We start from the raw sequence: 25,302 nt of genomic DNA, 5'->3' as shown, positions 1-25,302 counted from the left end.
GCTACTAAAAACAGCAGCACTACAGTTTATCTACAGAGAAAAGTAGATGTTTCAAAACACCCATTGATCTACTGAAAAGAGTAGACAGAATTCTCAGTAGGGATATTCTAGATATTCCTGAATTGTGGCAGCAGGGAAAGGCTTCAAACGTTAACAACCTTCAAACAGAAGATCGAAATTTGAGTGGTTACGAGGAAACTAGAAGCTTCAACTTTTATTTATTTTGGCATTGTTTACAATTTTCTACAGATTGAACTACATGGAGACAAATAACCATGACATATGAACTATGTGTGTATATTCACAAAAATAATGACAAATTGGCATAATTTTGCACTATTACAACATATTTAGATATGTTGGATAAGTAAAATGAATATTAATTTTACAGATAAATTAATATGAAGTTCCATATTTCTGCAATGCAGTTTTTTTCTCACCACGGTGTGACAGTAGTCACACATTATTTTTATTTTTAATTCTAAGAGAGCTTACCAAACTTAACAAGAAAAGCATTTCTCATCATGCGGGAAGAGGTGCAAAGCAGAAAACCCTTTCACCCTGCAGCAGCAGTTCATAACCAAGACAACAATAAACAAATGGCTGTTTGAAAACAAAGAATCATGTAAGAGCGCACAGAAGAAAAAATAATAATTCTCCAGAAAACATGAAGTAATCACAAAATCGAAGAAGTGCATGTGTACAGGTATGATTAGAAATTGAACGACATTGGTTATTCATGTGCACCATGGTTCATTCGGAATTAAATAATCGGAACTGGGGTTAAATGGTTTCATTAAGTTAGACAGGTCAGATTTATGTTTCTTAGAATTAAAATAGGGCCATGTCTTTAAATGTTTCATTGTTAAGTTAGACAGGTCAGATTTATGTCCCTTAGAATTAAAATATTGTTCCTAAATGCCCTTTTTTTTAGGTTAGGTGGATTAGGTTTATGGTTCTTAGCATTAACCTCCTATTGCCCATGGTACAGTAAGTATACTGTACTTCACGTTTAAAAATTTCTGCACTGGATGGCAGCAGGGAGTTGTGTGATATCTTTGCATTTCTGGTAGCCTCTGACCTCTGGTGTGAAGTTTATTGACTTCGTAGTCCTCTGCATGCATTGAAACAATTGTAAACTTGAAATGAACATCATGGCATCAACCACACAAGGCGGCACTTCAAATCAGTGACGGCTGGCCAAGTGCAACAAGTTCAGATGTTTTCACCTAATTTTCAAATTAATATTGACATTTTTCATTTGCTTGTTAAATTAAACTATTTCCCAGCAGAACGCACATGATAATACTCAAATAATACGGCGCTCGGCGCTACACACGTGAAGAGTTCGTCGTAGCATAAACAAACCAAGAGCAGACGCACTTTAGCCGGTTGTCATGGCAACGGTGACATCACCTAGCGTTGGAATTGAACGGGTGTTGCCATCTAGGTGCAACAGTTCTCTCGTCAACAGAAAACATTGCATCCAGTGGTTGTGGCAAAATCGTTGCATTCTCGCGAGATCTTGTTCCGCGTGTGTGTTTCGCGTTTCCTATCGTGTGTTGTGTTCATGTGTTGAGCTGTGGTTTGTACAATGAACCCAGTAAATGACTTAGTGTGTAATTTGTTGCAGACACCATTTTCCAGATGGACGGATGAAGACAAGGAAAAAGTTTTAAATTGTGGGGGGCCCACTGACACTTACTATTTGTTTTTCATTGCCTATAAATGTACTTCTTCAGCTGTTATTTTAGGCACGAGCCGCTACTGCTTCAAATAGGCTAAGAAGTATGTACAATTTATAGTTTCTTCTTTTACTTTTGAGTTTTTGTTATTTGCAGTTTATTATCAAATGCTAAAGTTTAGCTTCACATATGTTTTGTTTCCAGAAATTTTATTTTCCACTGCATTTGAATTGTGGTTTTCGTGAAGTACAGTATTCTGTACCTTGGGTCTCAAGATCTTCTTGTTTACTCATAAATTTTTTTGATGTAAACAGAATGTTTACTCTGAGTTTAGAATGCTATTGTTGGTTGACAATGCAATACTGATTATTGAATTGTTCTTTATTTTCTTGTAGACGATGAAAAAGAAGTGTCTGCTTTTACGTGATTGTAATATCATCATGGGTATACAGGGTGGGCCTTCTTTCTTGCGTAACTTTTTTGTGGTATAGCCACTGAAACTGAGACTCGAATCCACCCGACTTTACCATTGCTGCTCAGAAAGTACAAGCTTGAAATCATTTTACTGCATTCAGTTCATTAGTTTACTTAACATTTTGTACAAATTTAATGAGAAAGTGTATTAATATCAATAAGAACATTTGTAAACCTAAAAATTTGTACAGCTCTTCATGCCTAAAATATATCTAAGGGATGTCAGGGGCATTGGGAATATCTTTTGTTTACTTTTTAAATTTCATTTTATTATAAAGTGCCGACTTTCACTCTACAATACTGTTTCCATATAATGCATTAATATTATTACTCTATACAGGGTTATGATCCGTTATCAAAAATACACTCTATTTACAGAATCCCACTGTCAACGGAAGATGAAAATTGGGGAGGAGAAAAGTTTACTCCGATTACCATCAATAATCACCACTTAGTATTGCCTCCTGTAGCAAACTTGACTTTTCACTACTTGGCACAATATATTGAGGATGAAATTCTACAGGGTGGCTCAAAAGTCTCACACCAAAGGCATGTGATGAAGAATGCGAAATATTTGCGTTTTCTTCTTGCAGGTGAACCATGTTGACTACTGAAGAGTGGTTGGGTAGAAGTCATTGTGGATGTGAAGAATACTCCCACAGGTTGGGGGGGGGGGGGCATCCAGATCGAGAGCCAGTAGCCCACACCACTGTTGGAATCGGGGACGAACAGCATATTTGTCAGTGAATAGTTTCTGATTGCCATGCTATTTTGCTGGACTTGGTGACCCAAATTTTGCTAGCAATGGATTGGGTGACTGCCTACAGTTGTTGACAATGGTTGACAACATATTGAACAACTATTGTATTCCAGCTTATGTTACGTGAATTTTGGGCCACCCTGTATATCAAATAGTTGATAAAACTTGCCAGATCAGTATGAAGATGAGTGCACATTCACTAAATTTAGAACATTCCTGAATTGAAGACGTTTAGTAATGAGTTGTTTACAGTAACCAATAATAAGAATTTGTTGGGATAAATGGTAGTGTGTGCACAGTGGCATCCTCAAATGGTGGTTAGTGGGGGTCATATCACCCCTTTGGCCCATTATTCCTAAAATAGAAGTCAAATACAGACAAAGATGGCAAAATGCAAAATAAGGACTGACTAGGAAAAATAATATTCGTAACCACCTCTTTCAAAAATCATGGCATACCACTGTAAGTACCCATTATAAGTGATATGACACGAAATTGTTTCTTTCCTATCAAGATTTCTTTACAAATAGTATTCAATTATGATATATTTACGGAAGAACAACAGTTGAGCATTTGTAAGAGCTACATTACTTAATTGGTATTGTAAGGCTAGGATGTCTGAATCAAGATAGAGAATCTGATGTTCCTGTTGATGAGATGATAGAGCCATTTTCCATTGCATGTGCGGTACTAGTTTACTATCCTTCGGATACATTTATTTATTTTTACAGAAGAAACTACTTACCGTAATAAGTTCCTGTAGCATTGTCGAACATCGGGAAAGTGTTTTGTGTGATGTGGGAATGTTTCATAGCTGAAATTCATGTTGTTCGTTGAAAATTAATTCTCCGATGGAGAATAGCGTTTGGCACGTACACCTTCGTACACCATCATGCGTCGTGACTGTAACATGACGCTTCTTGATTGTGTTTTGTTCATGTTCATTGGGTATCCAGTGTTTCAAACTGTCTGTATTTGCAACGAGAGTTAGAAGGATGAAACGAGAGAAGGATGGCATGTCACTAGCCCCACGAACCACTGGCACGTGGTTAGGTTAGTTCGGTTAGGTTAGGTTGGTGTCGTGTTAGTATCAGGATCTAGAAATTGGAAATAATTGCGAACCATTGACGCTAGCCCCACGAACCATTGGTGCTAGCCCCACGAACCATTGGCACTAGCCCCACGAACCATTGATGCTAGCCCCACGAACCATTGGTGCTAGCCCCACGAACCATTGGCACGTGGTTAGGTTAGTTCAGTTAGGTTAGGCAAAGATAGTTAAAATTTGGTGTCGTGGTAGTATCAGGAATATATATATTTGGTTGTGAAACAAAAAAAATCGCGAAAATCGACAGTTTCCATTCCGAAAACTAACGCCTTACTTTCGCTTATTTTGCAATTTCAAGAAGTTCTACACTTTCAGGAATGTTTCGCGAAGCAGATACGTAAGTACGAATGTCAAAAATTGACGAAACGAAAAAATTAGAGGTGTCCGAAGGATAGTAAATTTTTACCGAAATGTTTAGTAAAAATAGAACAAATGTAATATTTTAATGTAATCTAATACTGTATGAGTGTAGATTATAGTGTATTCTGTTGAAAAAAGTAGGTGTTAAAAATGTCATATGCGGGAAATGGATTTCTTCAAATTTACAGGAGAAAGTACTTACGGAATTGAGTTTGTGTAATTTTGGAAGGTCGTGGAAGTGTTTTCTCGCATTTTTCAATGTATTTGGCTGCTAAATCATGTATTTTTCTATAATAATGTCCGTCGGATGCACGAAAGCTGTTGCTTGCATTTCCATTCATGTACTTGAACCTGATGTTGCGAGCATCTGATGACAAAACTTACGTCATACGTCGAAAATATAGATTATTTCCGTGAAAAAAACGAAATGGCACCTTCAAGAATTCTTAGGAATGCAGAATATGTAAGTACCAATGTGAAAAAGAAGAAAATAAAGGAATTTCAGACGTTTCGGGGATACTTAACATTTAATGACAGTTTTACCAAGTAGGCATATTCAATCAATGAATATGTCTAGTTATAAATAAGACAAATAATGTTGACCCCATAGTACCCCGAAAATTATAAGCAGCATTCACTGAACAGAGTCCCAGAGTACAGTATACTGTACTGTGGTTTCTGACGATTTTTCATCACAAAAGGCATCAAAATATATTAAAAAATCGATATTTAAACAAAAATAAAATAAAGTTTTCTGGGCCTCGGGAGAATAAAATTACATTACAAAAGGCCCAAGTTCTGATTGTTTAAACATGAACTAGTACTTTCACGTCAACAAGCACATGATTATACAGTAGCCTCCCCGATGGAATAGTAATGATCATGTAATCAAGGGGTTCAGGGTTCGATACCCGATGAAGGGACATAGGGGTTCCGATCCCACTTTAAAACTGTAGGACGTCCTGATTAGCCTATCTGTGCATAAAGTGGACTTAAACAAACTCAAACTCATATGTACGTGTGATACTGCATTTTCCAACATTGACTCACCATTGCTACAACATAAAACAACAAATCATGCTACAACTTCCAGGCAAATTACGTTTACGTACTTGGTGCCCTAAACAGTGTTGCCACAATCTCAAGGCACAAATTGCAAGTAGAAAAATTTTCCTTTTGTTGCTATATATCTCTCAAACGTTGGATTTCAAGGAACTTCGCGACAGAAATTCTAGAAACTAGTAGTTTTTATTGAATATTTATTGAAATACCATTGCATTGTTGTGGAGCTGCAGTTTCCACTCGTCACAGTATATTTTCTTCAAATACGTTCAGTCTATTTCTAATAAGTCCCACTTATCGCACAACACCAGAGCAATCTTGCGTTCTGACGTCAGATGAGGAACGACTACATTGTTAGGTTAGGTCTTTTAGGTTTGGTTCTATTAGCATATATACACATAAAATGTATGATTTATGCTAAGAGAACTAAATCTAGCTAGCCAAACCTAAGAACTTAGGCATTTAGCCTAAAAATAAATGCTTCTCCGGTGACGTCAGAACGCAAGGTTGCTTCTGTGTTGTACGATAAGGGAGATCCATTTCTAATCTGTGACGTTTAGCTTCTTGCAACTTTCAGTGTCTTCTTTTCCTTGTAGTCTGTGTTGCCGTGTGATTATAGATGTTCTTGTCTGCTTGCTCTCCAGAATTTCATGTGAAATTTCTATCGTATACTTTATTTTGAAATAATTGGCTATTTTCTTCATAGTATAAATACTTCAGCTATTTCAGTGAGCTAGTAGACCACTACATTCAGGTAATTTTATTAATAATAATCCTTTAATTATTCGGGATGTTGATACTACTAGTCGATTGGATTATTTCAAATCAGAGTGATTCTAATAATTGATGTATGTTATTGCTAGTACTTGCTGTCTAGTTGCTTATTTTTAATCGTAATCCCTTTATTTTTCATGAGGTTACATCTCTAACCAGCCTAATATCAATAGCGACGTGTTCGTCGGCAAGTTGTCCAGTGAGGGCGCCTGCCTGAAATAAGCAAGGTAGCTACATATTTCGGTTTAAGTTCTCGGGGGACTAACTAATACAGGCTGAAAGGTATACTACTACTTTACTACGGTATAATTTTAACCAGTAACATATTTTACAGGGCCTCCTTGACGGCGCAGTGGTCGTCATCGCCTTGTAATCAAGGCGTCCTGGGTTCGATACCCGGTGAAGGCACATAGAGGTTCGAATCCCACTTTAATCCAGTCCCGATAAGCCTTACTGTGAATAAAGTGCGCTTAAGGAAAAAACACCAACTGAATCAACATATTTTACGGTCAGACCCAAAGGTGAATCACTACGTACGATGTTGCATCTTATTCCATTACACATTTAAGGACTCTTAGAAATGATATTTTATATAAAAATACGGAGCGAATTTACAATACCTGAACCCTCTCCGATTTTTGTAATATTTCGCAGTAAGAATTTACAATATGAGATATTCTGTAATTACTTTACTAATTGTTATACTCACTAAATATGCAGTCGTACTTACGTATATGCACATAATATTTGGGGGTAGCATGTTTAAATTGCACATTGAGTTGTAGAACTTGTAAAATAACGTTGTTAATTATTGTGATGATTCCCCATAAACAATCATAGCAACCATGTTTGATGATGTGAGGAAATGACGATCAACATCCGTTCTGCTGTCTAGAGCATTGCGATGCTGTTCAGAGCAATTCTCTTTGGTTCATAGCTTTGGTCGTGGAAGAATGGCGGAGAGAAATGAAAAGATTGTTAATGTGCTACTGTTATATAAGTGGAGTGTAGAAGAGGATGGTCGTGGTTTGGTTAACAAATTGATAATTTGGTGTTCCGCATACTAGTTTACTATCCTTCGGACAGATTTCTACAGAAGAAACCGTAATAAGTTCCTCTAGTATGTCTAACATCGGGAAGGTGTTTGTGAAATTCAGGTAGGTTTTCCGTATCCTGGAAACTAATTTCTTCAAATTTAAAAGTTTGGGGCAGGGGACTCTGGCCAATTTCTAACATGCCTTTAACAGAGAGTCTATAGAAAAAGCCGTAGCGGATCGGAGGCGGGGCCACGTTAGCGGTTGGGGGCGGTCAATTACCCCTGGGCAGAGCCCGGAATCAGTGGGAAATTTGGACTCAAAAATTTCAAACTAAAATAACTTTTTAGTTTAAATTTCCCACCGATTCCCGGATGGATAGGCCCAAAAACCAGTTGCAGTTGGGTTAGGCAAACATAGTTATCATTTCTAACTCTCTGGATATAGGGATGTACAGTGGCGTGTTCAGAATTTTCGAAAGGACATATGTTTACTTTTTTTTAGTGGTCTGTCATCATTTCCTGCATTTGATGTTCTTTCTTTGTAATACTGGGCCAAAGGCAGGAGCATTTATGACACCCAATCCCTCCTTGGGCACAGAACTGTACATGTAATTCTATTTTTACATAAAGAGTACATTTTTCTGAAATGAGAAAATAACCACAAGAAAAACTGCAATATTATAAGTCTGCTATTATGATCAGCTGCAAAATTATCTGCATCCTTATTTATGTAAATCCAAAGATTTTGAAAGGTTTTCCACAATGGACACATTTGTTGGAGCACTGGTCTTGTTACAGATTCAATTTTGAAGGTAACACTTAATTTGTTTCAAGGTAGAAAACATTCATTCCCATGGTTCTCACCCTTTTACAGTTCGGGCACTGGCAGAATTACTGGTACTGGTGTGCACCCAGTTTAATCATATTTATGATAACATCGAGTACTTTAAGAAACCCTCTTTTATGCTTGTCTAAACCAATTACACATACTTCATTCTAGAAAAGTAAATATGTAATTTAAAACACTAACTTACTCTAGTCTAACATATAACTAAACACCGGTTATGATTTACTGGGATGCTGATAAAAAGCAATGGCAGAGCACGAATTACAGAAATGTAGAGTTTAGACTATGTACAGCACAAGTTGAATTTAAATTGTAAAACAATATATTTTAGTAATTAAATTCAATATGTTTTTAAGACACAGTAAATAAATTTTCAAGATCTACTTCGCAACCCACCAAACACCTTCTCAGGAACCAGAAGTGCATTGTACCCCATAGGTTGAAAATCAATGGTTCATTCACCCAGTTGTTGATTGGGCTATGGACATTGCAATAACACAAAGTTTATAATGTTCGAGAAAGGCACTTTTGAATTTTTCAACCATTGCAAGTGGCTGCTGAAATGTCCTTATTTTGAGTTTCCTTTTTGCCTCGTAGTGTGCCATAACTTTTGCAATCAGCTTAACCTTAAGTCCCCCGCCGTTCCATATGTGGAACAAAAAAAGTATGTACCTGTCAGCCGCGGTTGCATATATGGAACAAACAGCTTTAGATACAATTATCGAGGGTTTGCCACACTTATATTTGTATATTGAGGTTGAAACACTGACAGTTCGGTTCGGGAACATGTGTTTATGAAAATTCCAAATCCCCCCCTCCTTTCTCGGAATATGTCACGTGCTTGGGCTCACACTTGACAGACACAATGAATGCTTGGTATTTACGATGTTGTTTTCCTCCAAGCTTACATTTTGCCTTATTATTCAAATTGTATTGCACCCACGATCATGAATCAAGTTTCATTCTGTTGCGAAAGGTCCATTCTTTGAAAAAAGAAAGCAAAAGTTCCGGTTTTTCCCCAAAGTAGCCGGAGAAGAGGGGGCAAACTCCACATTTTATGTTTTTTCATTGAAATTCGGGGGATGCAGCCCCGCCCGTAACCCCCCCACGGTTGGGGCATCCAAATTTTACATTGTTGCATGCACTGATGTTCTACCTGCAAAACAAAAGTTATCCGAAGTAGATTGGTCCCATAGTTTCCGAGTTATAACAATTTTATGAATAATATGCAAATTCGCTGTTTTGAGGAGAAAAACAGTTTTACGTTTTGCCTTATTATTCAAATTGTATTGCACCCATGAACATGAATCAAGTTACATTCTGTTGCAGAGTCCATTCTTTGAAAATAAAAAAAAAAAAGAGCAAAAGTTCCGGTTTTCTCCCCAAAGTAGTTGGAGAAGAGGGGGCAAACTCCTCATTTTTATGTTTTTTTCATTGAAATTCGGGGGATGCATCACCCGCCCGTAACCCCCCCCCCACGGTTGGGGCTTCCAAATTTTACATGGTTGCATGCGCCGATGTATTACTTGCAAAACAAAAGTTATCAGAAGTAGATTGGTCCAATAGTGCCAGAGTTATTACGATTTTTCTTCATTATGTATACGAATTCAAATTTCATGCTCAAAGCCTCGGCGACACTGGGCTTACTTTCGTCAGACCGCGCGGCATACTAAAGGTTAAACTCTGACTCTATATTGTCCAAATCACAACAGTAGTGAGCGGTGAAGATTGTAGTTTCTCGTACTACAGAAAATCGACACGTTCTGAGTTTAAGCACACATCGCTACTTGGAAAACATTTCCTTTATTTCAGAAATTAGACAACCAAGAACTGAAAAATAGATTCTAACTTTAATATTCACATGTAGCTCCTTTGTTTTCATATGTTGGAATTTTAACCACACAATGTTCAAATCATTTTGGAAGTTTTCAGTTTCATCCATTTGTTGCGGTTCTTTTAATATTATTTTCATATGCAAACATCATCTTCTTTAATAAAACTCTTAAAATCAGTATTGTCTATTCTAATTTAATGTACTTTTTCCAAGAGAGAGGCAACTAGAGTACAAGCAGTGGTCAGAAGTAGCTCGCTTCTGTATCTAGGTACATAATTTGTAGCTGTAGCAACTCTACATTTTGAAAATTGCAGTTGTAGCGGTAGCGAAAATTTCGCTACAGCTACATTTTTCTCAGCATTTTGAGGTGAATTTTGAATGTGACAACAGCATCAGAAAAAAATTGACAATAACCCTTAATTTTGCACAAGGTCCATAAAGACAGTCTATTACATGGAGATACAGATTATCTAGATTGTAGATTATATATATATCTGCATAATTTATTTAATTAGTATCTGAATAATTCAGATATCGAGATAACTAACTGACATAATGAATATATTCCAGCCAACAGCTACGTTTTTTTGAGCTGCATCGCTATTTTAGGGAGAAATATGCCTCGTTTGCATCACCTCCGGAACAAATCCTGTGGATATCCATGGTGTAGGAGACACCAAAATGACATTAATTGCTGTGTAAAACACAACTTGCGATGCATTTTCCACTGCACTGACAAAGGAATAGTGCCAGCAATAAATGGCTCAGTACTTTAACAGCATTGATCATTGTCAGTATATAGGATCTCGCCTGCAAGAAATTATTGTTACAAGAATGATAGAGTTTCTGGAATTACAATCATTTTCACGATAATACCTACTTGTTCATAAATTTTAAAATTACAATACTTTTAGAACACTCAGGTTTACATGACAGTTTCCTCAATATATTTTATCATATTGCAAAAAGTATGTACGAGTTAATGACTTTCCTGCAGAAATGACAATTTTCTTTTGTTAATATACATAGTTTTCAAATTTATGTATTTTTCCTACTTTTGCATCACTTTTCTGTAACTTTTGCTAATCATGACATCATCCTTCGCTGTTTCCTGCCTCTGGCTGGGTCGACATAAAAGTCAAGCCTCTCCATTTTGCCTGGTCTTGCACCCCTCCTCTCTTTCCACGTTGTTCCAATATTTTCCTCTTCTCCTAACACTCACCATTATCTGTTCTTTCCACCGACATCTTGGTCTCCTCCTTGGCTGTATTCCCAATCCTTGTGCATTATAAGCTTTTACTGGTAGTCTGTCTACATCCATCCTCTTAATGTGTCCGAACCATCTCATCTGTGCGTGATCTATTCTATCCTGAAGCTTCACCACACCCACTGTCTGTTGGATCTCCTAATTCCTTATTCTATTCCTTCTAGTTTTTCCCAATAGAATCCTTAAAAATTTCCTCTCCATTGCCTGCATCTTTTTCTTTTCTTCTTGCTCTCTATGTCATTGTCCAAGTCCCTGCTCCATACGTAATTATTGGCACATAGTATGTGTTATATATTACCTTCTTGCATTTCATAGGTACATCCCTGGTCCATATTAATCTTCGAACACTTTGATATAGCCCACCACCCATTTGTCCTCTTCTGTTTACCTCCTCATCTATTCTTCCACTTCTGTGAATCATGAAATGAGGATGAATGGTTTATTTAATTTTTATCTTATCTGTAGTCACTTTCTGCCACTTTTGGCTAATTGTGAAAACGTGGAAGAATGATGAATGATAAGCAGTGTGGGGAATGGAGGAGCAGGAGGATCCCATTCTCCTAACTTGGCGTATTTTCTAGTTTTTGTTTTGAGTCCATTTTATGCATAGATAAGCTGATCGAGACTGGATCTGAACCTATGTGCCTCCGCTGGGTATCGAACCTGGGACCATTTTGTAAGGAAAGAGGCCCAGGTACTTTTCATTCAAAATGCTACCTTCATATCACTCTATTAAAAAATGAATATTTATTCTCAAGAAAAATATGTTGATGTGAACATAAATACATAATCCTACCAAATTTTACCAGACCCTGTGGCCGAGTGGTTAGCACTTTGTTCTGTGATGCCAAGGGTTCGAATCCCGCTCGAGCTTGGTTGTTTGTGAATGTCCATTCATCCCCATCTTCGCAAATTAGCCAAGAGGCACAAAACATGAAGTAAAATAAAGTTAAATCAATCAATCCTACCAAATTTTATTTGTGTATGGTTGTAATCATTAATTTGGGTAACACCCTAATTGCAATATTCATATATCAAATTTGAATTGATATGCTGTTATTCTCAAAAACTCTAGTAAATATAGGTAACTGAAGTAACACTGCTATCAAAATTATCAAATGACTGGAATCTTGATGATAAAAATCAGAATCTATTTACCAGTAGTAGGGGATTTTTTAATATCCATATGGTTGTTTTTAAGTTTTTTTTATGCAGAAGTAGTGCCAAAAATAGCAAAGTAGTGAGTAGCAACCAGGAGTAGCGTAGCGAGCTACTTTTTGGTAGATGTAGCTGTAGCGAAGCTACATTTTGGAAGAGCAGCTGAAGCTGTAGTGAAGCTACTTTTAAAATGTAGCATTCTGATCCCTGAGTATAAGCATCACCAAGATCACAAGGAAGTGATGACTATCAGTTCCCACAGAAGATCACAGATTAGACGAAGACAAAATACAAAGTATATTTGATCCAGAATGCTATTCACTTCACTTGTTTTCTCTTGAGTATTTTTCAGTTGTCATAATCTGATTTAAAGTCAAAGTCAGTGGCGTCTCCTGACCCTGAACTTAAGGCTTTGGCAAAGAAGGAATGTTAACCCCTCCCTCTCTCATTTCTGTGAACCAATATTACAAATTTTCTCCGAATATATTTGGTGTAAATTTTGAAATATTTAGAAAAACATTAAATTACATAAATTATTTTAAATGAAGTAAATACTTCATTTAAAATATTAATATATTTGAAGGGTAAGGAGAAGCAAGAACTGTTTAAACAAGAAAATTAATGTTCAATACTTTGCGATACAATTAATTTTTAAAGCACGAGTTTGCAACCAGAGGGGTTGGTGGGGAACACCCATCACCCCTACAAAAAACACCCTGGACAGAGAATGACTCGTTCATTGAAAAATCGCTAAAATGCACATGCACATTCCCGGTTTTTCCCCTTACCCTTCATTATCCTTCCAAAAAGTAAATTTTTAAATTTTGAAAAATCAGCTGCTCATTTCTTATAGTTACTTGAATGCAAGCTCTATTCTTCTTTCTTTAGAGAGAAATACGCTGATCACCACCTCATAAAATTTGGATTTATCCCCTTCTCGCAGCTTAGAAAGTAATTTTTTTCTCGATGGAGATAAGACTTAAATTCGTCATCCGTTTCTGAGTTTGAGTAGAGCGGCAGAATTTGTGGATCCTCTTCAGTAATGAGAATGATCTCTCGACAGATGACATCGTGGAAGGAATTGTTGGGATCTGTATTTCCGTAAACTCACCCTCTACATTCGTGTCCAGTAGATAATTTACAATCTCTATTGCTGTTTTCTCTGCTCCTTCATCGGAAGCATACCAAACATAAAGTTCATTCTGTAGTTGGTTAAATTAAACAGACTGCCATATATTTCCTGCAATTTATGTACGAGATGGTGAGGAAAGTTTTCTCTTTTATTGAGAGTAAATCAAAATTAGATTCACATCAAATGATGTGAATCTAATTGTTATCTGGTTGCTCATTTTATCAATGATTTCAAAGTAAAGCCTCTGGCAGTGGTCTTTCTGTGATTCGTTGTTCAGTCGCCTCCTTTTCAACAACCTCTTCTACTGCGCCAGTTATAGAATTCCATAGTGTTTTGAAATTCAGTTATTTTATTACTGCAATATACTGAATAATACATCTGAAAATTCAAGCAAGTTGGATAAAACCTTTATTAAAAATATATTTTCGAAATCCTTCAGGAAGCTAGAAAATCCTCTTGAAGTCATTACAGTCAAATGATCGAAGTCTCCATTTTCACTAACATGTTCAAAAAACATAAGCAGTGCTTCTCCATTGTCATTGATTGTCCACACTAGCCTAGAGGTGAAATTCCATTTGGTAGGAGCTAATGACTGGAGCTTTCTGGACATGAAAGCAGAAAGTTTGTGTAACCTCTTTGGAGAATGAGAGAAAAACGTAGACAGTGATTTAAGACATCAAAAGAACACCTTAAGCTCTTTGTTACATTCTAAACTTAACACTGTTGATACCTGAGATTTATTGCTAATGTCTAATGTTTCATCGACCTATGATAGCCACAAATTCTGTGTTTTGAATTTCATCTCTCAGAACATCCAAAACTGAATTTATTAAATCATTTTGAATGCCTGCGGAAGTGCCGTGAAAAACTGTAGAATTTAATAAACGTTCTTTTAATGAGGGATCAAACTCGGCCCTTGCAATAAGGAATTCCATGCAATTGCCCTTATTGAGAGATGCTCCATTTTCCTCATGACCTCGGAATGGCAGTTCTTGCTTTGCTAAATAGCAGACAGCATTAATCAACCTCTTTAATATTTCCCTGTTCTTTTTCATTGTGTAGCTCTATTTCAGCTTTTCGTTGAGTATCCAAAAGAACGTCAATTCTAGTAGGGTGGAAACAAAACTACTAAATTTAAACAAACTAGAAAGATTCAATTCAGACTCACTGTGTTTTTTCACTGCAGTATTGAGATGATTCAAATCCGCATACCCTTGATAATTCCAAACATCTTTTTTAGTCGAGAATAATAAACAAATCCAATAGTAAAATTTATTCACCACATCACACCCGCAAAGCCAGTCTAAAATTTCATAGAGTTCTTTTCGAAAATGTCTCTCAAAACCTTTTCCAGCACCACTTTTTCCTTTAACACATGTTGACATTGTGAGATTCGGACATGGTTGAACTCTGAGTGCATTCCAAAAGTCTTAATGAAACAAATGCAATCAACGAAAATAACTGGGCTCGTGAATCTGGTGAAACCAGTTATTTTACAGACTTATGGGACACACTAGGCGAAAGCGCAGGCGCAGCATTTTGTTTAGAGAAAGTTTCCGCAGGCGTCAGCGGAAGGAATGTCCTTATGGCAAAAATAAACTCTACTGTGGACACTGTTACTCATTTTAATCACATTCTAAGAACGGTCAAGGCATACTCATCTTGTACACATTGCTTCATATTGGTCTCTGTTAAAATTATAATAAATTTTCCGAACTAGTGCAGTTTGAATCCATCATCACGCGCTTTCTCTGCAAGGAGCAGACGATTCTCACGGAACAAACCAGCCTCCTGGCCTGTGTATTTGATGAATCTCGTTCTTGCATGAAACACCCGGAATGCGACTTTTGGGACAGCATAATGAAACACACGGAAGCACTTATGGGACAGCCAGTTACCATAACTCGTTTAACACGTTAAACTCGTGCGACTTTCGGAACAGGCCCATTGTCAATCACTTGTTTCTTCTCTGAATACGAAAGTGAAGAAAAGGAATTATTTAAATACTTTTGCACAACACTTTCACTATTCTACATCTTAAAATAATCACATCACTTCACACCACACGTTTAAAAAATTATCCACAACAATCATGAGCAAAACAACGCAGAACACGGGGTGAATGGAAGCCAAATCTTTGGGAACAAATACAACGCCTTGAGAAGGTCAGGGTGCGCATGCGTGGTCATCCTATGTTTTGGCAGTGGTAAGACGTGTATTTCCTCTCCAATGTCCTGGCAGTCCGGGACTGATCTGCCTGCCTGACAGGCTGCACGCTGCGCTGCGTTCGAAAACTACCGGGCGCTCAAAGCTGACAATTAAAGAAAAACACTCAAAATCGTAATTCATAAAAGTACAGATACTTTCTTCTTTATTTCATTATCCTTTGGGCATTGACACACGACTTACACACCCAGAGAAATCGCCACTGGTCAAAGTATAACCAGAAATGTGGCTTTGACTGCCATATGAGTCATTCCATATGAAATCAACACAGCCCATAACCTGACCATCTCCGATTTTCATGAAATTTGGGGAGTTGAAATTATGAATGGAACTTAGTAACTATGAAAATTTTTAGTTTCGTGCATTTTGTAATTGTTAAATTATTCAAGGTCAAAGTTAGCATAAATTGCCCTTTTTGAGCCCACTTAGATATACTAAATCTGCTGTAACTCCGCCCCTATTTCGCCTAGGAAGCTCAAATAAAGCTTATTGCACAGAGAATTAAACAAGCTTTCCAGTGATATATAACAAGCCTACCTTTGGATAAAAATATAATTTTGTCACGTGACCTTGACCTTGAATATCTCAAAACATGTCATCACCAAAAATCGTGAAAAAAATATTTTTGGTCCCTCATACCATACTCTAAAACATATCAAAAAATCATTCTGGGACAGCAATGGGATCAGAGGATACAAAATAATATGTGTAACTATGTGACTGATAAAAGCCCCATTATATGAACTATGACGAGTCAAATGTCCCTTAACACCGCCTACGAAATGTAAAGGAGTTATCCTGGGTATAATTGGTCATGAAAGAAATAGGTTAGACACAGGGAGATCTCTAGCCGTGTGTGTCAAGCACAGGTCCGACATATTGTTGACCGCCATATTGAATTCAACGCAAAAATTTCAAAGGAAAGGGAGTGATGTGATATATCAAATCAGGCTAGAATTTCACGAAAAATGAAGTGACGAAGGTTTTCCCAACATATATTTAACCAGCAAAAAGTTATACGCATATCTTTCACTTACGATATGTGCAGATTATAATGTTGTCAATGTTCCTGTGAGCACACTCGTTGACGTCACTCACACTCACATAGAACATTTGGCAATGTAGCAGGTGCAACATCATCGCAAGCAGCAACTATGCCTTCTCTCAGATGGTCAATATCATGGATTTTTTTAGTGCATGCACCATTCTCTTCAGATGTTTCTGAAGGTAAAAGTCCTCCTAAGATGTTAGATCTGGGGAATGTGCAGACCTATTAATAGATCCCTGTCTTCCCATCAATCTACCTAGAACTTTACCATGATGAAATTGCCACAATGTCCACATAGTGTGGTCACACTCTGTCCTGTTTCAAAACTCTGGAAAAGTGCCATATCCCGTAAGCAAGGATGAAAAACCTGTTCACTTGACAAATCCAAGAAGCCCTCACCATTTAAGATTCCGTTGTTAAATATGGACCAACCATTCCCGTTCTCCATACACTATACCACATCATTAGCTTACCAGCAACAACCATTCGGCTGAGATCTGTCTACTGTAGATTCTCAAATCACAGGTATTGCATATTTTTTTTATTAACTGCACCATGAACGTAAAAATTAGCCTCGTCACTGAAGAATTTTTCATTTCAAAAGAAGTGTCACGTAATTGTTTGAGATACTTTTCTTCACTATTCAACTATTTGGTGAATGTCACTGATTAAAATCATATGTAATGGTGTGTATACTTCTTTCTCTCCCGACATGTCAGCATGATCTTGATGACTTCCTAACATGTTAGGAGCTTTGTTTTTAACAACTCAAAAAGGAGAGAATGGTAACAAGCATGCAGTAATAACTTTTTCCTGGTTAAAAATATGTTGGATAAACCTGCGTCACTTCATTTTTCGTGAAATTCTAGCCTGATTTGATATATCACATCACTCCCTTTCCTTTGAAATTTTTGCGTTGAATTCAATATGGCGGTCAACAATATGTCGGACCTGTGCTTGACACACACGGCTAGGGATCTCCCTGTGCCTAACCTATTTCTTTCATGACCAATTATACCCAGGATAACTCCATTACATTAGGGGGTGTTAAGGGACATTTGACTCGTCATAGTTCATATGATGGGGCTTTTATCAGTCACATATTTACACATATTATTTTGTATCTTCTGATCCCATTGCTGTCCCAGAATGATTTTTGATATGTTTTAGAGTATGGTATGGGGGACGAAATATATTTTTTTCACGATTTTTGGTGATGACATGTTTTGAGATATTCAAGGTGAAAGGTCAAGGTCACGTGACAAAATTATATTTTTATCGAAAGGTAGGCTTGTTATATATTACTGGAAAGCTTGTTTAATTCTCTGTGCAATAAGCTTTATTTGAGCTTCCTAGGCGAAGTTACAGCAGATTTAGTATATCTAAGTGGGCTCAAAAAGGGCAATTTATGCTAACTTTGACCTTGAATAATTTAACAATTACAAAATGCACGAAACTAAAAATTTTCATAGTTACTAAGGTCCCTTCATAGTTTCAACTCCCCAAATTTCATGAAAATCGGAGATGGTCAGGTTGGAAATTGCACATATCTGTGTTGATTTGGCATGGAATGACTCATATAGGATGCAATTTGGCAAATCCACCTCGTATCATGAATAGATTTCAGTTCAATAATTTTGCAATTTGTTCTCTTTTACTTTCAGATATTTGCAACGATAAGGGTAGATATAACAATGAAGCAAACAAGAGAACATTACTAACACTCATGCTATTGCTGGTACTTGAATGAGAAACTTGGAAAAAACTTGATGGTTATTTAGATTTTGAATGCCCTCCTACTTAAAAAAACAAAAAAAAACCAATATATTTTCTACACCTGGTAGATCTATTTCCAAAAACAGTAATATGATTTATAAAGGCTATTAACTATACACATTTAGCTGTATGTGCATTTGTCACTGTTTGAACCCCAACAACCAAAGAACAGTCTCACCGTCACTGAAATATATCACCTACACAGCAGGTAACAGAATATATCAATTTCATGGCAAGTTTCTCAACTACTTAGTATCAAACAATCGGTGGCCATTGTTGATCCAGGCAGTTCTGCAGGCTTTTCATTGAGTGACACATTTTCCAAGAGTGGAGTCTTTTTCTTGTTGATTCCAATTGACCTTGTGATGCTGGAACAACACACACAATCTAGAGGTCCAGTTCTACCCCAAAACTGAAATGGCAAGTTTGCTTGAATATATCAAACACTATTGTGCTAGAAGATGAATGTGAGCTATTTTTCTGTTGAATCTTGGCCTTGAAGTGGCACGTGTCACTTGAGGATTTTACCAGTCAATGCTTGTGCAGCCTGTCATGCTACTACAGTGTGAAACATTGCTGCTGATTGGCTCATTCCCAAGTGTTGCTTGTTGAGTCAGTCTGAAATCTCCCTAAGAACATAAACATCTGTTTATGGTGATCTGTGCTGTTGTTTAATTATGGCTGTGGATTCCGATCAAACCAACTTGCAAGAAATTGCTCCTAAAATACTGTGCAGCCTATGCAACTAACTAAACTACAATTCTCAATGGGAAGTTAATTTCTTGAAAATTCTTGAAATTTGCACTCACCTGTTGGTAAAGTTCCTCATGCATATAGCACTGTGCCATGAATGCATATTTAGGGGGTGAGGGGTAGGGTCCCTCACATTCTTGAGCATGGCCATTTTGGAGGTGATGTGATCAGCACCATTACCCCCCCCCCCCCCCCCCAGGATTGCACGCAGGTACCCATTGATTTGAGGCTAGTTGAGCCACTTTATGTTCAGACAAGGCCGGAAAAAATTCTGGCCTTAGAACACCCACCCTGAGAATCAAACCCAGCTCTCCTGCATGGCAGTCAGGTGCCCTACCCACTAGACCACCACTCACCTATTGATAGGAGAAATCTTGAAATTCACACTTGCAGTTTGTGTGGTTCAACTTAGAACCACAAAGTACATTTAAAAAATATTTTCTGACTTAAGTGTATTGTGTAAGTGAATTGATTAATATTGTAATAACTTGCCACTTTTCAGTTCCCCGCTCCTATGTCTTTTTTCCATGCAATCAGGGGTTTAGCGAGACTCATGGGGGCCCCGAGGCAGACTACTCAAGTGGGACCCCAAGTTAGTGCTATTATAGGGGCTGGTTCTACGAATACAAAAAAATTACCAAAATGGTTGGTGAAGAAATATAATTCTCTGATTATGATTGTTGCTTTTAACCAGTTTACTCGAAATTTTGTGAGAAGCTAAGCATAGGGTGACCATGCGTCCCATTTAGGAGACCTGTCCCGGTTGTCCAATCCACATTTTAAAAAATGCTCAATGTGTCCCATTTTATAGAAGTGTAGAAGTTAGCTTAAAAATAAAATCTAAATTTGAGGTTTTTCATGCTAAAAAATAAAGTCTGTGGAATTTTTAAACTAGTGTCATGGCAACACTGTTTCAATATATTCATAGAAATTTATTATTTTTTATGTAATTTAGCCTAGCTTTTTTGCCACTTTTGGCTAATTGTGCTTTGCTCATAACAATCCAAATGCTACAATTTCATCGATAAGATTCGAGCACCCAGCAGTTTACTGTTTAAGGTAGCTCGCGTCATGGTTTTTATTATTTTGTGTGGGTTCCATAATTTCTAGAGCAGTGAATTAACATGACGAAGAAGCATGCGTACATGTAGTTTCAATGTGGGCCTGCACCAAGAATTTAAATTCCTGAATCTCCACACAAACTCTAAAGACAATTCCTAATGTAGTATAACAATAATTACAATTTAAAGAGAATGAGGTGGCGTTTAGGGTTCGAACCTGAACTACGTTACATATTTATGGCATGGGTGTTTAAAAAAATGGAGAAATTTAAATTTACCAACTTGAATGCAACACGGGATTGTTCATCGTGCAGACGGTCCAAGCTCCGGCCAATGTAGAAAGACGATGTTGTTCCTTCTACATGGGTCTTTGTTTACTAGCCAAATTTACCATGAATTTAAGAATCAGGAATCAGAAATCAGAACACTGGACACTGAAATAAGTTACGACATAATATTTAATACACCACTGTATACATACTTACAATTCCGCTCGCCTACTGAGACACCATAACAAAACACACTGTTACGAACCCACAATGCACCGGGCCTAAACAAGTGAGCAACGCAGACCGCTGATGGTCGATTTTATACGTAAACACTACATTCGAGCACCCAAAGCTAGGAATTTAATCATGGCCTAGAGAGAGAAAACAGTTTCTCTCTGACTTGCAACGGTGCCGAAAAACAAAGTTTCTATCTCAAACTTTTAACTGTGAATGAATGTTCTAAAACTGTCTCTCTAAAAAGTGAATGTCGAACTGCTAAATCGAAATGTGTCTATCGAACTGCTACTGCTAAATCCTTACTTCGTCTTTTCTTTCCGTTCTCCGAAGAATTGTCCTTCACTCTATTGGTCGTTGAACTTTTTGCTCCGCCCACACGTGGTCACTTCTTCATGTAGGGGCGATAATCGTAACACACGGGGGAGTTAAGGGTGAGAATTGCTTACTGAGAGGCGATAATCGCATAGCATGAAAACACAATAGCACCTTGTTTGAGAGCTGATCTCGAGGAATGAAAAGCATCTGTTCTAATTAATTTTAATGGCTCTCAGCTCAAATTTTATCCCACACAACTCGGACACTTCGGTAAAGTTATTCCTTCCTTTGCTGTCGAAATCGCATCGAAGCGAAGATATACTAAGAGAAATGTTCTGGCGGGGTTGAAGTTCAAAATTCTGTACTTATCATTCTTGTCACTGAGCTGTCTATGAGCCAGACTAGCGGGCGGTGGTCGTGGAATTTATGCGTCTCGTGGAGAGCACCATGTGTAGGGCGATTGTCTAGAATCCGAGTCTGGCCACCTGCACCGTCTCACAAAAACAAAGATTCCTTGTTTTAAAAGGAGAAGAAAGTCTTTAAATTTTAAATGCCTGAAGTTCCAGGTGATTAGCTCCTTCTCGGCCGAAATTATCTTGATAGGCTCCATCTGGGCTGAAATTATCTTGACGTGAGCCAGAGTTTAGATGAATTTGTACAGGACAGATATGGGAGTTTATTGCCGGACACACTGTTTCCTTCCTCTTGAAGTAGGGGCGGTGATATATGGGAGGCTTCATGGGAATGAACGCTGGCTTTGCTGGCTTCTCGGGGCATCTGGTTTTCTTCTCAGAGAGCAGAAATTAAGATCTTGGGGGAAAGCGATGGAGATTTGTAATTGGCACATCTGGGGATTTGTAATTGGCACATCGGTTATAGTAGCTAATATATTTTCTAATTCAGAAAACAAATCACAAATGTTCTATCAGTGGCAATTTACTAGTGGAATCGTAACACAACTTCAAAAAGACTGGAGAGAAAATATGGTTGGTTTGTCCGATAAATGGGTACAAATTTTTTGGTAAGTTGGAAATGTATCACATAAAGAATGATGTCCTTCTAAAAGTGGTTGAAATGGTGTTACTCTTGCCTAGTATCACTTCCGCTCCCTTTGAGCAGGTTTGCTCAATCCTGAACAATATGTGGACATGTGATAAAAATCTCTTACATGTCTCAACAATGAAGTCTATCTTGTTGGTTACTAGTTAACTTTACAGAGAGTTTGAGGGAGGGGTTATGTGTAGGGACGTGAAGTTTTCATTTTAATGATAACACCAAAAAGTTGAAGAAAGCAAAATAAAGTGTTTAAAATGGATTTGGGCAGGTAACGGAGGCAAGTTCTTGGTGTTTTGGAATCACGAATTATGCCATTTTTCAGGATAACACCGACTTTGCACTTTAACGCGAAAAATGCCACGAAATGTGCACTATAAACTGGGCATAACACTTCTTCTGGTCAAAAAGAACTACCAGAAGCGCTATGAGATTTGTCCATTTCTAGTCTAGCTTGTGAAAGTTCGATTCAAAAGAATTTGTCATGCTTCATGTATTGCAGTTTGGCGCAGAAATGACTGACAATGCTTTGACCTCGTCCTGAAATAGAATTCGCTGCGGGGATCTTCTCAGAAGGGAAGTTTCGTGGGAACGGGAAAATTTTCAGGAAGAAACACCTGTTGTGTGGGGAGGAAAATAGGGGTGTGTGGGTATATGTGTGTGTACACAAAACAGTATTTTGAGTTCTGAGAGGGATTTTTTGGCATTATTAGAGAAATTTCAGTCAGTCAGAATCGCTGATGCTGCATGGTTTGTGCAGGGTCTTTCATTTCCTTTTCCTTCTGTGGTGTACTTTGCAGCATTCCAAAGCCAGCAGTGAATTCATTAGTTTGCTTCTGAAAGACTTTATGCATCAGATAGAACTAATAACATAGGAGCGGTAGGATTCCTTGATTAAGCGCAATGGAAGTGAGAGGCTGTTTTGCGACCCCTTTATGGACATAAAGGTTACAGTTTGTTGAATCCGAACCACTGTGGTGCCTCCACCGGGTATTGATCCCGGGACCACTTGATTACAAGGTGGCGACACAACCACTACGCTGTTGGGGAGACCCGAAAACAAAAGTAATGTGAGTGTAACAAACTGGCAACTTTCTTCATCGAAGGCTTCGAGAAGCTTAAAAGAAGGAAGGAAGACAAGGTGTACATCACACTTTGAACTGTGGAAGCCTTTGTTAAAGCAATCATTCCATTAAAGTGAATGGAGAAAAACTGCTATCTTTCTATTTAGAAGGTTTTTCTTTCTTTGGAAGTGTGGTGGGTGAATACTGTGAACATTTACTATGCACCATCTGTGCATGGAAAATTATCAATGTTATTGTAAACTGAAAAGGAATTTAAGAAAACAATTTTTGAAAATTTTATTCTGAGAGTGTGAAAGGTTTGAAATATGATCGTGTTCAAAGATTTGGGTGATATCCTTCAATAAACATTTCATTACCGATGAGATGAAATAGTTTCCTAAATGCAAGAAATTTGGTAATTTCTCACAAAGGTAAGCCTTCGATTTATTTGTTTTTGTCATTAAAACTAAAATTTGCCTTAATTTTCCATAACTAAAGCAATGTGAAAATCTTAAGTGTAGAAGGAACAGGAAAAATGCATGTAAAAATATCACCGATTTTCAATAAATAACACTGAATTGCTGTAAAAAATAACCTCGAAATTTAGGGAAAACTAAAACTTCACGTCCCTAGTTATGTGTTATGACAGTTCTGGCATTCTTCAACTTTAGCATGTTAGGCCTAACATCAAAGGCCAGGAGATACACCATAGAGGGATGTAGCAAGGTTTTTCAGTTTGGGGGGACCAAATCTAAAATTTTAAAATTTCTTCCTATGAAAATATTAGCAGAAACGAAAACTAAACAAAACAACAATATATACAGGTATTGGACAAAATAATGGAAACACCTGTGGAAGTTGGAACATCATGTATTAATACGGTGTTGGGCCACCTTTAGCATGCAATACAACTTGGATTCAGCGCGGAATAGACCGATACAAGTCCTGAATGGTGGTGAGTGGAATTTGAAGCCATTCTTCATGCAGCGCAGCCTCCAGCTCAGTTAGAGACGAAGGAGGTGGAAATCGATGCCGAACCCTGGATTCCAAAACAGCCCACAGAGGCTCGATGATATTCAGGTCTGGGGACTGGGTGGGCCAGGGAAGATGTTGAACCTCATCAGCATGCTCTGGAAACCACTGTTGAACAGTGCCAGCAGTATGAATGGGGGCATTATCATCCTGGAAGATGGCATTCCAGTTTTAAAATAAGGTTTGCACCATTAGGTGGATCTGGTTACCCAAGAGTTCTCTATACACTGCTTATGAGACCCGACATTGTAATGTGACAAGGGGGCTGCCGAATACCATGATATGATGCCCCAGACCATAATAAAGCCGCCACCATGTTTGACAGTCGGGCGGTGACTGTCCACATCGTATGCTGCCGAGGGTGTTCGCCATACAAATACACGCCCAGTAGTGGGGAAGATCGTAAAGGTTGACTAGTCTGACCAAGTGACATGTTTCCAGTCCTCCAACGTCCAAGTTTTGTGGTCATTGCATCATGCACGTCACCTTCGAGCACTCGTCTCAGTTATTAGGGCCTTGGCAATAGCAACACGCCCATGGATACCCATTTGATGCAGTTCCCGCCTCACTGTTTTGCATGACACGGGATGTTTAGGTGCTGATTAAGTTCTGTAGTCACTTTGGAGGCCATTGTTTTCTTCTGCAACGTCACAATACGCTTCAAGCCCCGGTGGTCCCTTTCGTGCAGCTTCGTCTTTCAACCACTATTGTGCTTAGCAGACCCTGTTTCACCGTGCACTGTGTATGCAGTCATGACTTTCAAGACCGTGCCTCGTGTTACACTGCATGACTTTGCTGTTTTGCTCACAGATGCTCCAGTGAAACGGGCACCAACAATTCGACCTCTCTCCAACTCCGTCAGGTCGGCTATACTGGACACTCACTACACCTGAACAACGTGCACTACCACACTGCCTCACTCTACTGTCGGTGCACAGTCCATACTAACTGCAACAAACAAGAGAAGGTTG

The 25,302-nt window shown here is 38.0% G+C and overlaps 2 protein-coding genes across 3 annotated transcripts in view; one reads left to right on the top strand and one right to left on the bottom strand.

The window, feature by feature from the left end:
- Positions 1-5,517, bottom strand: part of LOC145983905 (uroporphyrinogen decarboxylase-like) — a 28,934-nt gene extending 23,417 nt beyond the window's left edge. The window contains exon 1 of the mRNA XM_083117016.1: positions 5,438-5,517. Within this exon, the coding sequence (XP_082973142.1) occupies positions 5,438-5,440 (3 nt within the window). The 5' untranslated portion in view covers positions 5,441-5,517. The remainder of the gene's footprint in view (positions 1-5,437) is intronic.
- Positions 5,518-6,052: 535 nt separating this feature from the next.
- Positions 6,053-25,302, top strand: part of LOC145984357 (small glutamine-rich tetratricopeptide repeat-containing protein beta-like) — a 62,391-nt gene continuing 43,141 nt past the window's right edge. For both annotated transcript variants that reach the window (XM_083118012.1, XM_083118011.1), the window contains exon 1: positions 6,053-6,203. The gene's annotated coding sequence lies outside the window, so the exon portion shown is untranslated. The remainder of the gene's footprint in view (positions 6,204-25,302) is intronic.

The sequence above is a fragment of the Lepisma saccharinum genome, chromosome 2 (assembly GCF_977018435.1).
Source record: "Lepisma saccharinum chromosome 2, izLepSacc3.1, whole genome shotgun sequence".
Lineage (NCBI taxonomy): Eukaryota > Metazoa > Arthropoda > Insecta > Zygentoma > Lepismatidae > Lepisma > Lepisma saccharinum.
The sequence above is the reverse complement of the archived record's forward strand: the minus strand, read 5'-3'. Positions and strand labels throughout refer to the sequence as shown.